We start from the raw sequence: 16220 nt of genomic DNA, 5'->3' as shown, positions 1-16220 counted from the left end.
ATATATATATATATATATATATATATATATATATTGGTTTGTCATGATGCCACGCCCCTCGCACACGCTCTATGTAAAGAAAGGGTCAAATTTCTGAAGTTGAAAAAACAAGATTTGAAACTGAAAAAAAAGGATTTGAATCTAAAAAAAAAAATTAAAATCTGATTTTGAAAAAAATACAAGCTCAAATATCAAAATATATGAAAGTGACAAATTAAAATAAACACTTTGTTCAATAGAATTTTAAGTGTGAATCAAAATTATATAAAAACTAAAAAAAAAGTGTTCACCTCTTTTTATTTGGAAAACACTGATGTATTTTTCAAAATTCAACACCAAATCCTGAACGGCGTGGCGTGGCAAAGTTGGTAGAGTGGCTGTGCCAGCAATCGGAGTGTTGCTGGTTACTGGGGTTCAATCCCCACCTTCTACCTTCCTAGTCACGTCCGTTGTGTCCTTGGGCAAGACACTTCACCCTTTGCCTCTGATGGCTGCTGGTTAGCGCCTTGCATGGCAGCTCCCGCCATCAGTGTGTGAATGTGTGTGTGAGAATGGGTAAATGTGGAAATACTGTCAAAGCGCTTTGAGTACCTTGAAGGTAGAAAAGCGCTATACAAGTATAACCCATTTATCATTTATCATAACTTTCGGTTTCAAAATAATTTTTTTCAATACAAACTTTTTTACTCTGATTTAGCTTCATATTCCTGTGCCTAGGGAATTATTCTCTGAATTTGAAAACATTAACAAAAAAAAGGAAAGATTTTGAGAAAATTAAAATATTGTATTAATCACTCTAGTATCGATCATATATTACCGTTGGTATTGACACCACCAATTAATGGATCGATCCTGCCTTTTTACATGTCGTGTACTGACTGTGACAATGCTGACACACCAACAAATTTTGTTGTATTATCTTCTCTTTAACCCTTATTAATCTACTTGTTAATTTAATGTTATTATCTGCTTACTTTCTGCTGTAATGTGCTTCCATTTACACTCCTTAAACTTTACTAAGCACTTATTTGTTCTGTTGTTTAAAGCTAGCTTAGCGGTTATCTTAGCTATTACCATGCCTGCCCCTGGCTCTGTCTCAGTATGTAATATGTTTAGCCTCATCTTCCATTGATGATGATAATGATCCTTAGATACTAAGAAATGCAGTTCATTTGCCGTAATGGAGGTGAAAATTACTATCCTAGGGAAGTGGCTCCACACTGTATGGAAAAACATAGCTGCTGGCCCGCTAGTCCAAAAAAAGCATTAGCCAGAGAAGATTGATGTTTGTGATTGGCATTAAAATACATTAATCTCCAATGGCAATTATATACCTATTTACGAAAATCGGCTGATACTGATCAGTGGCCGATCGATCGGCACATCTCTTAGTTCTTGGTCATTAAAGTTCCTGGACATGTTGGTGGAAAAGGGGCTATTGTGTTAGTTTGCTGTCAGTCTAATAAGGATGCCATAGATTATTTGTTAGAGCAGTGGTTCTCAACCATTTTTCAGGGTAGTCGTCCATCGCCACTTTGTGCTTCAAGTTTTGCGGCTTCACTTAATCCCGGTTTTTCTAAATATATTTAAACCCAACCATGATTCCTCTGTGTTTCACATTTTACTATGGCCTATTATTAGTGAAAAAATATGAATATTTTACCAAATTTCAAGGGTTAAATTAAGCATTTTCAAGCATAAATTAGCTTAAAATAACAGACCTAATTTGCTGTACTGTATTGATTGACCATCACCATCGAACAAGTTGCAAGTTTTTTGCAGCTACAAAAAAAGTGCCTTCGATTACCCCATTTGAGAACCACTGTATCAGAGAAAATATTTAGTTTCATAGTAGATAAATATAATACCATTAATAATTGATAAATTTTTGATAACAGCAACAACAAGCATAGGGAAAATAAAGTGTAAACTTACGAGTGGAGTCCGTGAACGCCTCCCTCCACTTGTGCAGACGTAGTTCGCTTCTCAAACTTGAGCTCGCCAGAGTACATCATGGAACTGACAACAAAACGTATCAATCTAAAAACGTTGTCGCATTTATCGCTTAAAAAAAGCGTTTGGTTCTCCTTACCGCAGGACAGACAGACTCTTGGCTCCGATGTCTTGGCAGCCATGTTGAATGCCAGCTATGAGGTACGGTACAAACTTGTGGATGGAGCCCTTGTCCTGCACCGAGCCCGATACCCCCTGGGCCACCTTCACCTTGTCACCCTCGCTGTAGGAGAGACACACCGGTCACAACTACGTTTACAAAAACGGCGGTGCTTGAAATGTATCCTTTTCGCACCTAAAGTAGCGTTTCTGGCTGCTGGTGCTCTTCTCCATAGCATCCAGGGAGCCCATGCCACGGTATTTCTTTAGCCGCACACCGTCAGAGAAGAAGTACTCGCCGGGAGCCTCGGTGGTCGCCGCCAATAACGAGCCCATCATCACTACAACGCCAGATGAGATAATCAGCTCAACATTTGGTGAAGAATAAATGAAGGTCTTACCAGTGGACGCTCCAAGCGACAGCGCCTTCACTACGTGACCCACTGTCTGAATGCCGCCATCTGCGATGACAGGTACACCGAAGCGCCTGGCGTACTCGGCCACTTTGTAAACAGAAGTCCCCTGGGGCCTCCCGCACGCCATGACTGCAAATGTCCAGAACGTCAAACGGTTCACCGAGATCATTACAAGATCAGTTCAATTCTTGATTCAAGTCTCCATGGTAACCCAGAACACGAGGAGGCCGTGTAGGATCACCATGGCAACCAGGAGCGATCTGTTATTATTGGCAACCATCAGTGTAATAAAGATCAAGTACGTTCCCAATCAGGCCTTTTTTATGTTTGTCAGCTTTATTGGCCATTCTTGGTGTTGCCATGGCTACGTGCTATCGCGGCAAAGCTGTTGAGTACCTTCCTGCGTGATGCAGATGGAGCCGCAGCCCATGCCGACCCGCAGAGCATCTACACCGGCATCAATCAAATTCTTAGCTTGAGCCGCCGTCACCACTGCAAACAAAAACTGTTAGACGCTCGTAGACTCAGTACTTCATCTGCTAGAGTTGTATTTTTACCATTTCCTCCTACCACCTGCAATTCAGGATGTTTCTGCTTGATGTAATTGATCATGTTGATTTGAAACACAGAGTTGCCTTGTGACGAGTCCTGGGTGAGGGGGGAAAAAAGTCAACGTGTTAAAAAACACATGAGCGTTAAAGACCGTTATAGACTTAAAGCAGGCATATTCAACTAAATAGTTCAGGGGGGCCATATTTTCAAAAAACAAAAGTAAATTCTAAATTTGTTTATAATATCAAAGCAATGCTCTGACATACTTTCACATTTTTACCACACTGTTATCTCATATAGTTATAAAGTCATAATGAAAACACAAGCAATGTGTTTTGTCAAAGATCAGATAAGCCTCTTTTTGCAATTTGCTCATTTTGTCTGATTGGGAAAAAATTCCCTGAGTTACTGCAAATAACAGATCTCTGTTGAGTGCTTGTGGCTGCAATGGAGTGATAGGCGGAGCAACTAAATACTCTTCCACTAGATGGCAGCAATTATTATTCACACAATGGAATTAGCACATGGAGAGAGACAACAGTGACAAAGAAAGATATCTGAAAAAGCCAAATAAAAACTGAGTCTGCTAAAAAGTTATCTACATATCCAAGTGAGTAAATGGGAGCAGATCATAAAATCTTCTTGCTCCATACAGAGGTCCGCTGGTTATCGTGTGGCAAAGTAATGGCTTCTGAATAAAATACCTTTTTGAATAATGAAATGTGTTCAGCAAAACTGTTTCAAGTTTCACACTGAGAAAATATTAATACATTGAGAGAAATGTGTAATTATATAAACTCTTAGAAGCCTCAGTGTGTTATTTTTAGGATGTCCAACAACCAACCATATTGGAGCATTGAGTATTGGCCGATACCAATATTGATCTGACACGATAGGAATAATACATACTTGTATTATCATGTAGTCTGGAATTAGTCAAACAGGGAATAATGGCAGGTATAAAAAACACTAACCTACTTATTATTAACCATCTGGAATGGACTTATGCTGTCTTTAAGTTGAAGAGGACTGGTAATCGTTTTTTTGAATACCTACTGGCCACAATAATTGCTTAAGTAAAGCTCATGACACAGTAAGTTGAATGATGCGGACACGTTTGTTACTGGATACATTCTAATACACAAAATGTAAGTAACATGCAACTATAATTATTTGAGACTACACAAATGTCGTCTTTGAGACTGCAATATTTTTCAATTACGTATGTCTAGCTTATGTGCTATTGTGTGCTGACCTGCTGTGTAGCAGCTAGTTCCTAGTAGCCTATATACTACCATGTAAATGGCTTGAGAAAAATACAAGAAAAGACCAACCTTGGTGCTTACTCGATGAAATACAGATGTTAACTAGCAAAGGATTCAACGATATGAAAGTTTCATATCACGGTTATCGTGACCAAAATTTTCGTGGGTATCATTATTATTGTGATAGTGTTGAATGTGCTCAAAAAGTACTACTAATACTTGCACTGAAATCTTTTTACCAAATATTTTTTAAATAAGTAAAAGAAATAGACACACTGTTAAAAAAAAAAGCCAATATTTTGCTAATTTTGTGTTTCTTATGCTTCACTGGTAAGAGTTTTAGTGCTAGTATTTTATCTGTTTAAATCCCTCCATCCATTTTCTACCGCTTATTCCCTTCGGGGTTTAAATGACTTGGCTTTTGTTGTTTTAAATATTGGTTTGTACTGGAGCACTTTAGGATTTATCTTAATGAAAAATGCGTAACGAATAAAATATATTATTATTATTATCTATTATTTCTGTCAGGCGTTGTGTGCTACTTTGTTTAGCGGTCCTTGAATGCACCGTAAAAACAGCTGTCCTTTTTTCTCTGAGTATACAAAACCTAAAACCAGTGAAGTTGGCAGGTTGTGTAAATCCTAAATAAAAACCGAATACAATGATTTGCAAATCCTTTTCAACTTATATTCAATTGAATAGACTGCAAAGACAAGATATTTAATGTTCAAACTGAGAAACTAAATTATATTTTTTGTAAATAATCATTAACTTAGAATTTAATGGCAGTAACACATTGCAAACCAGTAGGCACAGAGGCAATTTTACCACAGTGTTACATGGCCTTTCCTTTTAACAACACTAAGTAAACGTTTGGGAACTGAGGAAACCAATTTTTGAAGCTTTTCAGGCGGAATTATTTCCCATTCTTGCTTGATGTACAGCTTAAGTTGTTCAACAGTCCGGGGTCTCAGTTGTCGCATTTTACGCTTCATATTGCGCCACACATTTTCAATGGGAGAGAGGTCTGGACTACAGGCAGGCCAGTCTAATACCCACACTCTTTTACTATGAAGCCACGCTGTTGTAACACTTGCAGAATGTGGCTTGGCATTGTCTTGCTGAAATAAGCAGCGGTGTCCATGAAAAAGACGTCGCTTGGATGGCAACATATGTTGCTCCAAAACCTCTATGTACCTTTCAGCATTAATGGTGCCTTCACAGATGTGTAAGTTACCCATGCTTTGGGCACTAATACACCCCCATGTCATCGCAGATGCTGGCTTTTGAACTTTGGGGATGGTACTTTTCGTCTTTGGTCCGAGGACACGACGTCCACTGTTTCCAAAAACTGTTTGAAATGTGGACTCGTCAGACCACAGAAAACTTTTCCACTTTGCAACAGTCCTTCTTAGATGAGCTCGGGCCCAGTGAAGCCGGCGGGGTTTCTGGGTGTTGTTGATAAATGGCTTTCGCTTTGCATAGTAGAGTTTTAACTTGCACTTACAGATGTAGCGACAAACTGTAGTTGCTGACAGTGGTTTTCTGTAGTGTTCCTGAGTCCATGTGGTGATATGTTTTACACAGTGATGTTTTTGATGCAGCACCGCCTGAGGGATCGAAGGTCACGGGCATTCAATGTTGATTTTTGGCCTTGTCGCTTACGTGCAGTGATTTCTCCAGATTTCCTGAACCTTTTGATGATATTACGGACAGTAGATGGTGAAATCCCTAAATTCCTTGCAATAGCTCGTTGAGAACTGTTGTTCTTTAACTGTTCAACAATTTTCTCCTGCATTTGTTCACAAAGTGGTGACCCTCGCCCCATCCTTGTTTGTGAATGACTGAGCATTTCATGGAAGCTGCTTTTATACCCAACCATGGCACCTACCTGTTCCCAACTAGCCTGTTCACCTGTGGGATGTTCAAAATAAGTGTTTGATGAGCACTCCTCAACATTCTCAGTCTTTTTTGCCACTTTTTTTAAACATGTTGCAAGCATCAAATACCAAATGAGCCATTATTTTATATAGTTTACCAGTTCGAACATTAAATATCTTGTCTTTGCAGTGTACTCAATTAAATATATGTTGAAAAGGGTTTGCAAATCATTGTATTCTGTTTTCATTTACGATTTACACAACGTGCCAACTTCACTGGTTTTGGGTTTTGTAGAACGATCACTCAGAGACACTAAGAGAGAGCAGAGCTTGTGTGTTCAATGCTGCTCAGACATCATTGTGTTTATATAAGTTTGGATTGGGGTATGTTGTTTCTTAATGGGGAAATATGTTAATGTCTCCTGTTTTCATGTTAGCATTTAAGCTAGTGAGCTGGCGCCAGTCAGTCCGTGAGTTTATCAAAGTACAGTCGTTAATCTCGTTTTTTCGATCATTTTCATTTATTACGGTAATACTAACCGTCGGGAGTTTTACCGTAGTTTTCATTTTCACCGTTTATCGTTACATCACTATAACAAGCTGACCAGCTTTGCTCAAGTAAACATGCTGTACTGCTTTTATGCAAACCAATATAATCCGATTTATGAGATATCAATATCAGATAGGGTACACCGCTAGTTAGTTTACAACATTTTCGTTGGGTGGTGTGCCATTGCAAATTGTGTGTGCGCCATACTTCCAAAAAGTTTAACAAGGCACTGCTCTGATGTTTTTAAGGACCTACTGTTAATAAGCTAGTCAAAGATCCTCAGTATAAATGACAAGAATACACTGTTATTTTTAGACATCTGTAGTCACTCCCAGGTTTTGAATTGATCTTGCATGCCGGCCTTGACTTACAAAGTGTCGTCAGCACTTACCAGGACCACCACATCCACACCTGCCTGCACCAGGAGGTCAAGCCTATACTTGTCGTCGTCCCGGGTGCCGATGGCGGCGCCGCACAGCAGCTGTTTGCGGGAGTCTTTGGAGGCCAGCGGGTAGTCCCTGTTTTTCTTCAGGTCCGTCCTTGCAATGATGGCTACCAGCTCGTCGTCGTCGTTCACGATGGGAAGCTTGCCTGAATTTAAGGAGAACGTCAGGTTGTGAAAACCAAGATATATTTCCTTATTTTACCTTTTTTGCTGCGCTGCAGAATGTCATTAGCTTCTTTCAGGGTGACGCCAGCTCGAGCGACGACCAGCTCTTCTCTCTTTGTCATTGCCTGAAAGAGCACAATCTGAACATCACATCATAAACTCCTCCAAGGCTGTAATACATGGGTGTCATAAAAATAGAAGGATAAGGGGGCACTTTAAAACATTTTATACATTTAAGATGCTAAAATCAATTCAGTGTATTTGAACAAGTTATTTTTAACATAAGCTTTATGTTAAAGGAAACAACACTATTTAGTGTCACATTCACTTATTTGTCTCATTATTAATGAATTCCTTCAAATTCATTCTATTTTTAGAATATGCAGAAAGCCAGTAAAAAACGAACACGCACCTCCGCTAGCGGTTTGATGTGGTCCTTTTCAGACAGGAAGTCTATGTCCCTGGAGGTGACAATGCCCACTAGCTTGCCGCCCATCTTGCCTGTCTCGGTGACCGGGATGCCCGAGAAGCCATGTCGCACTTTGGCCTCGAGCACATCGCCCACTGTTTGGCGTGGGCTCATCACCACCGGGTCTGTGATGAAACCTTGCTCGAACCTCTAAATGTTTGACAGTTGACCTAAATAGTGAGCTATTTAATCATAACAATTTAAAAAAGACAATACAGAGTGGACGATGGCGACTTACCTTGACCTTGCGGACCTCGTCGGCTTGGAATTCAGGCGTGCAGTTGTGGTGGATGAAGCCGATGCCTCCCATTAGCTAAAAAAAAAAATTCTCAAAAGGATGCTCTAAAAATGGTATGTTAATATTATTATTAATCACTTTTTAGTGCCCTACCGCCATTGCTATGGCCATTGCAGACTCTGTGACGGTGTCCATTGGCGAAGAGATGAGGGGAGTCTTCAACGTGATCTTCCTGGTCAGTGCAGATGTTAGGTCCTGACAGAAACAAAAAAACACAAATAGTTACCATCCCAGCTGCTCTCAAAATAGAAAAAATATTTGTTTCAATGTTTACATGTTATGCATGGCAGTCACCAGGGGGCAGCCTTACTTCTTAAAACTTAAAGTCACAACATGAATGAGAAGAAAAACAACGTTTTGTGACTTAAATCATACATTTTATACCAGATAACTAAACGCCTGGAGGTGATATAAGGATCGTCACGCTTCCCAACAGCGACGTGTCCCGTGCAAAAAAAAAAAGCATGTGGGAAAAGGGGCCAATTAATTATTTGCTTTTGAACCGTTATCAGGGACAGACGTAACTCGCCAGTTTTCTCACAGCAGCTCACGTGTGGGGGGAAAAAAAGGAAATAAATCAACTGACAAAGTCGATTCAGACTGAAATAAGCTGTGAAATGCCAGCCACAGGGTGGGAATGTGTGACGCACGCACACACTCAGTAACACCTAACCTCAGGCTCACACCAGCAGGACCATAAAGTCATCCACTGAACGCCAAATGTGGAATTGTTTTTAGTCCCGATACATGACTGGACAACTTATGCAGTCTGTCTAGCTTCGCCCTTTACAGTGGTATACTTGTGCAATGACAATAAAGATCCATCTATCCGTCTACTATGTATATACGCTTTACAACTTATAACAATGGAAACTATTTCAACTGTGAAGGGCTAAAGGAACGAGATTTTAAATGCCAATTAACAAGATCAGGGGTCAGCAACCTGCCACTCTTCAGGTGCCTTGTTGTGGCTCCTTTTGTACTTTGCTGCAATATAAAGTTTACAAACCGTGTTATGTTTCGAGACTATTTTTCTTAAGTATTAGAGGTGGTAAAATGGCTCTCCATAACTATCAGCCTGTGAACAAGATGAATAAAGTAGAAAGGGGCAAGGGATTTGCTCTATGGGATTATCTCCTCCACCATCAACCAGCTGGCAGACGTAAACACCGGCGTGAGTGAGCAGCAGAAATAGCTCAGACTATTTTTGTTGTGCAACCATCTCTGAGGTTTGCCGTGGAAATGCTCCCCAAAGGACAATGGAAGACTCACCACTTCGTCTGAGGTGAAGTCAATGAAGCCAGGTAAGATCAGGAAGTCACTGAAAGACACAAGAAGAATAAAAGTTAGAGACAAGATGTGAAAATGAATAAAACACGAAAAAACAAATCAATCGGAAAAAAAAAATATATATATATATATACAAATACAGCCCACGGGCCAAGTGCGGCCCGCGAGACCACACGTTTCACATAAAAAGTGTGTTCTCTCCCTAATTTAGTCCATTGTGATTTTAATCAAATTGATCCTGCCTACCTCTTGTGGCAAAGATAGAATTGATGGTCAAGGACCATGAGTTTCATTGGGAAGAAGCGTGAGCACAGCATCAATTCATATGACCAAATAAATCCACACAACGCGTCCCACTCGTGGTATAAACTAACTATAACCAACAAATAAAGTCAACACATAGCACACCTTCCGCTCATTCATCTTTGTGGACATTATAAAACACATTCAAGCACTATTATGTAATTAAAAACTAGACATATATGCATTTACTGAAGTGCATGATGGGTAATATGGGGACGTCGTGGCGAGGTTGGGAGAGTGGCCGTGCCAGCAACCTGAGGGTTCCTGGTTCGATCCCCACCTACTACCAACCTCGTCACGTCCGTTGTGTCCTTGAGCAAGACATTTCATTCACCCTTGCTCCTGATGGGTCGTGGTTAGGGCCTTTCATGGCAGCTCCCGCCATCAGTGTGTGAATGGGTCAATGTGCTAATAGTGTCAAAGCGCTTTGAGTACCTTGAAGGTAGAAAAGCGATAAACATGTATAACCCATTTACCATTTACCACATGAAAAACACTCTCCAGACTTCTCCATGGTTGGTGCATTTTAGCGACTTGATATTTCTGATTGATTACAAAACCTTAGGGAGGTTATCTGGGGAAGTAAACTAGTAAACTTTTAATATTTAATGTTTTTATCGTTTAAACTTCATGTTGCATTGTCATCACAACCGGATGTGTGGAGGTGGGGTTGTTGAAGCAGTTGAAGTTATGTGTTGTTGTTCAGTCTGTCACAGCTTCTTTAATCAATGCAAACTGAAGTGTTGATTTTGTAAAAATTACAGTTGTTACGTCACGATCAACGCTCTGCTGTGTGGTGAAAAAAAGCTTTGTGGGTATTTTTGTATGCGTGTCTACGGGTGTGTGTGTGTGCGCGCACGCCCACAAGCATCCATATTCCAGCGTATTGGCAATTACCCTCAAATATATGGCTTTACCGCAGGTTGTACTGTATTCTTACATGCTGAGCAAACTTTCCTCTTCAATTTAGTGTGAAATTAATACCGTATTTCCTTGAATAGCCGCGGGGGCGCTAATTAATTTAAAACCCTCTTCTCACCCCTGCGTTTACCAAAAGCAGGCGAGATTGCCATGCATGCGGTAATTATTTTAAAACCTCTTCTCACTCCGGCGCTTACCTTATCATGAAAAGCACATTTAATAAAAAAAACGTTATTATGGTCTTACCTTTCGGTATAAATGAGTCCATGCCAGCTCCTTTTGAAGAAAAGTATCGATATAGAAGTCTTCCTTCAGTTTTAAAAGTCTCTCTGTCTCGATGGAGATCTTCTTTTTAAGTATTACCTCCTGCTTCCATTGAAAGTCCACTTTAGAAAACTGTTTTATTTTAGATATGTAATCCTCCATGGTAAAACAATGGCTGCGCACTCTTGCTGCTGTTGTCTTCTTCTGCAGTACCGGTCTCCTGCAGTACCGGTAGTCGCAAGAAGGATCACTAGCGCCCTCTACCACCAGGAGGCGGGAGTCATTTAATGACTCTTGTTTGACCCGGCGGAAGTGCCAAGCATGCGCTAATTATTTGGCGAAACGAGTTTGACCCGGCTGTAATTCGAGGCATGCGAATACCATATTCCCGACGCCAATTCAAGGAAATACGGTATGCAGACTTAAAACATTGCGATCGGAGATTAAGTGTAAAAACAGCAGTGTAGACGTGATCACAGCTCACTCTGAGACAGCACACATAGTTGTAACAAATAATTTAAAAAAACAAAAAGTTAATGTAGTAATTTTGATATCAAATGTATTTAGATGGTTATTCAATTACATTACAAATATACTTAATATCTATATAGGAACACCAACTTCAGAACTGTGTACACACACACGCACACACACAGGAAATATGAGGAAAGTGAAAAAATACTTGTTAAATCCTCAATCCATCTGTTTATTTTTCTACCGTTTGTTTCTCTCAAGCGGTGGAACTGGAGCCTTTCAAGAAGCATTCGGGCAAAAGGCAGCGTACTTCTTGGACAAGTCGTCCACTCATAAACTATCATCCAGAAAATATATTTGAAGCCAGCAAAGTCAAACATCAGTTTGTGAGGTATCTACATTATTAAAAGTTAATTTGTTAGTTAACTTTTCTGAGAAACAGCATTTTCTAGACTGATACAAACATGTTCACTGTGGAGAACACTGCTTCTTATTCCATTTTAATGTCCTATGAGTGTGTGTGTGTGATGCTTTTATCTAATGATAAATTACATAAAATAGCATTAAGACAATAATCTCACTGAGGGATCTTCTTCATAAATAAAGCACAATTTGAATGTTGCCAGTCATATTAGTGAAACAAATATCTCACCCCTCTTTTTGTCACAGTAGTTTTCATAGTAATGAAAGTTGGAGACCTGCTCTATTATAAAGATGCACATTGAATTTATTTAAGCAGGACAAACTCCTGTTAAACAAATATGTTTTTTTAATTCTGTTAAGTTAAGCAGGAAATATTTATATTTAAGACAAAAAATAAAAAATGCATACATACATACATACAGACACTTATAATATATATGTACACACACACACATACATATATATATATATATATATATATATATATATATATATATATATATATATATATATACATATATATATATATATATGTATATATATATATATATATATATATATATATATATATATATATATATATATATATATATATATATATATATATATATATATATATATATATATATATATACACATACATATCTATCTACCGTAATTTCCGGACTATAAGCCGCTACTTTTTCCCCTCGTTCTGGTCCCTGCGGCTTATACAAGGGTGCGGCTTATATACGGCCCGTTCTTCTCCGACACCGACGAAGAGGATTCCGGTGGTTTTAGTACACAGGAGGAAGACGATGACACAATGATTAAAGACTGACTTTTCATATACCGGTAGGCTGGTTATTTTGATAACGTACAGGCGAGCACTTTGTATTACTTTGCACCGTTGTATTATTTGTACTCTGCACGAATGCTGTTCGCCATGTCAAAGATGTGAAAGTTTGATTGAATGATTGAAAGATTTATTGTTAATAAATGGGACGCTTTGCGTTCCCAAACAGTCATCTCTGTCCCGACAATCCCCTCCGTGGTAGCAGGAACCCCTAAATACTACGGTAATTACACATCAAAACCCTGCGGCTTATAGTCGGGTGCGGCTTATATATGGAGCAATCTGTATTTTCCCCTAAATTTAGCTGGTGCGGCTTATAGTCAGGTGCGGCTTATAGTCCGGAAATTACGGTATATATACACTACCGTTCAAAAGTTTGGGGTCACCCAAACAATTTTGTGGAATAGCTTTCATTTCTAAGAACAAGAATAGACTGTCGAGTTTCAGATGAAAGTTCTCTTTTTCTGGCCATTTTGAGCGTTTAATTGACCCCACAAATGTGATGCTCCAGAAACTCAATCTGCTCAAAGGAAGGTCAGTTTTGTAGCTTCTGTAACGAGCTAAACTGTTTTCAGATGTGTGAACATGATTGCACAAGGGTTTTCTAATCATCCATTAGCCTTCTGAGCCAATGAGCAAACACATTGCACCATTAGAACACTGGAGTGATAGTTGCTGGAAATGGGCCTCTATACACCTATGTAGATATTGCACCAAAAACCAGACATTTGCAGCTAGAATAGTCATTTACCACATTAGCAATGTATAGAGTGTATTTCTTTAAAGTTAAGACTAGTTTAAAGTTATCTTCATTGAAAAGTACAGTGCTTTTCCTTCAAAAATAAGGACATTTCAATGTGACCCCAAACTTTTGAACGGTAGTGTATATATACACAATATATATATATATATATATATATATATATATATATATACATATATTGTGTGTATATGTATGTATATGTATATATATATATATATATATATACACATATATTGTGTGTATATGTATGTATATATATATATACATACACATAAACTGTATATATAGACTATACATATAGATATATATGTGTGTATATATTTACATGCTTTCGCCCCCCCCGGTAATTTTTTTTTAGCCCAAACTGTCTGACCAACCTGCCAACTCTACGCCTAAATTGGACACCATGCACCACGAAAGAAGTTCTGTCTGCTTTCAAACACCCACAAGCATCCATGGAGAGGAATTCCAGCTAAAACATCTGCTAGTGTTTAGCCGCCGCCGCAAAAACAGCAGCAGCATTTGTGAAGGAGGTGGCAACTTTCGCTCTGACGCCTAACATGCACTTCAAGGAATTTGCCCTCAAGTATTGATTTTTTCTGCACCGTGTGACCCTGAGGGTGACACATAGTTGCCGTGGCGATGAGGCAACAGGGTGGGGTGGGAAGAAGAGATGTCGCAATTTGAACATCTGTTCAGTAGTCGCGTCGAGGGTTACATTTTAGCAGTCGAGAAAAAATTACAAGAGAAATTAGGAAGTAGCTTTCTCGTAGTGCACTTCCTTTAAAAGATCCCCTATTACCGCAATTAGTGACTTTTTGATGATGTGCAAACAGTACAGCTTTTTCCATATATATATTTGTGGCGGGCCGGCTGTTCACCCACACTTATAAAGTACCAATGATTTGTCACACACACACACACACTAGATGTGGCAAAATTATTCTCTGCATTTGACCCATCACCCTTGCTCACCTCCTGGGAGGTGAGGGGAGCAGTGGGCAGCAGCGGTGGCCGCGCCCGGGAATCATTTTTGGTGATTTAACCCCAATTCCAACCCTTGATGCTGAGTGCCAAGCAGGGAGGTAATGGGTCCCATTTTTATAGTCTTTGGCCGGGGTTTGAACTCACAACCTACCGATCTCAGGGCGGACACTCTAACCACTAGGCCACTGATAAGCAAATTATAATGGGACAGACTGGTGCTTTAAATGGGACAATGAAAAAGGAGGATTACCTCCAAATTCTTCAGGACAACTTAAAATCATCAGCCCGGAGGTTGGGTCTTGGGCGCAGTTGGGTGTTCCAACAAGACAATGACCCCAAACACATGTCAAAAGTGGTAAAGGAATGGGTAAATCATGCTGGAATTTAAGTTTTTAGAATGGCTTTCCCAAAGTCCTGACTTAAACGTGTGGACAATACTGAAGAAACAAGTCCATGTCAGAAAACCAACATTTTAGCTGAACTGCACCAATTTTGTCAAGAGGAGTGGTCAACAATTCCACCAGAAGCTTGCCAGAAGCTTGTGGATGGCTACCAAAAGCGCTTTATTGCAGTGAAACTTGCCAAGGGACATGTAACCAAATATTAACATTGCTGTATGTATACTTTTGACCCAGCAAATTTGGTCACATTTTCAGTAGACCCATAATAAATTCATAAAAGAACCAAACTTCCTGAATGTTATTTGTGACCAACAAGTATGTGCTCTAATCACCCTATCACAAAAAATAAGAGTTGTAGAAATTATTGGAAACTCAAGACAGCCATGACATTATGTTCTTTACAAGTGTATGTAAACTTTTGACCACAACTGTACACACACACACACACACACACGAGGGGTTTTTATATACCAAATTATAGGTGCACGACCAGCTGTGTCGCTACTGACAGTCGATTTAGATGCACGTTTTTTGGGTATTGTTTTTTTTTTTTTTTTCAAAATAAAGCAGAGGAACATTTTTATGACATTTGATGGCATTTCAAACTTACTATGGCAAATAGTATGTAAATAACAGACTATTTACAGTATATCCAACCATACAATATATTACTTAAATTTGATTTCATGTGAAAAAGAAATGTTTTCATGTAGAAAAAAAACGTATTTTAAAGGTGTGGCGGCATTTATCTTGCAGTGGCAGTCGCTTTGGTGTAGAACACATTAAAGCCTTCTACAGAAAGCTAGGAGTATCCAACGATGATTTCAAATTAGAAATGGTCACAGCTGATGAGGTGTTTAAAAAATTGAGCGCGCTCCACCCTAACAAGGCCACCAGCCTTGATAATATTCCCTCCAGATTCCTCAGGGACTCTGCCTCCATCATTGCCCCGATCGTCACGCACATAATAAACCTATCAATTACACAAGGCCAAGTACCAAAAGATTTTAAGATAGCAAGAGTAACTCCCCTCTTTAAAAAAGGAAGCAAATTGGGACCTGGCAACTACCGACCTGTTTCTATTCTCAGCTCCATTTCGAAAGTAATGGAGAAAATAGTTTATGAACAGGTCGATAGTTACCTTGCCACTAATAAACTCATGTACAAATTCCAATCCGGCTTCAGAACTAACCACTCCACTGACACATGCCTTCTCTATCTGACCGACCACATCAAACATGAGGTGGACGCGGGCAAATACTGCGGCATGGTCATGCTGGACCTTCAGAAGGCCTTTGACACCGTTAACCACGCTATACTGTTGGATAAGCTCAGAGCAATCGGATTTAACAAAACCTCTTGGAGCTGGATGCAATCTTACTTGGAGGGGAGGGAGCAGGTGGTAGA

At 39.5% G+C, this 16220-nt stretch overlaps 1 protein-coding gene across 7 annotated transcripts in view; it reads right to left on the bottom strand.

Moving 5' to 3' along the window:
• impdh1b (IMP (inosine 5'-monophosphate) dehydrogenase 1b) overlaps nt 1-16220 on the bottom strand; it is a 37116-nt gene that overhangs the window by 1905 nt on the left and 18991 nt on the right. For all 7 annotated transcript variants that reach the window (XM_062064847.1, XM_062064848.1, XM_062064849.1 and 4 more), the window contains 12 exons: nt 9425-9473; nt 8246-8347; nt 8093-8167; nt 7798-8004; nt 7423-7510; nt 7167-7366; nt 3086-3176; nt 2925-3020; nt 2514-2657; nt 2309-2453; nt 2093-2236; nt 1936-2019 (listed from right to left, as the gene is read on the bottom strand). In XM_062064847.1, the coding sequence (XP_061920831.1) occupies nt 1936-2019; nt 2093-2236; nt 2309-2453; nt 2514-2657; nt 2925-3020; nt 3086-3176; nt 7167-7366; nt 7423-7510; nt 7798-8004; nt 8093-8167; nt 8246-8347; nt 9425-9473 (1425 nt within the window). The remainder of the gene's footprint in view (nt 1-1935; nt 2020-2092; nt 2237-2308; nt 2454-2513; nt 2658-2924; nt 3021-3085; nt 3177-7166; nt 7367-7422; nt 7511-7797; nt 8005-8092; nt 8168-8245; nt 8348-9424; nt 9474-16220) is intronic.

This window comes from Entelurus aequoreus, linkage group LG12 (genome assembly GCF_033978785.1).
Source record: "Entelurus aequoreus isolate RoL-2023_Sb linkage group LG12, RoL_Eaeq_v1.1, whole genome shotgun sequence".
Classification (NCBI taxonomy): Eukaryota; Metazoa; Chordata; class Actinopteri; order Syngnathiformes; family Syngnathidae; genus Entelurus; species Entelurus aequoreus.
The sequence above is the reverse complement of the archived record's forward strand: the minus strand, read 5'-3'. Positions and strand labels throughout refer to the sequence as shown.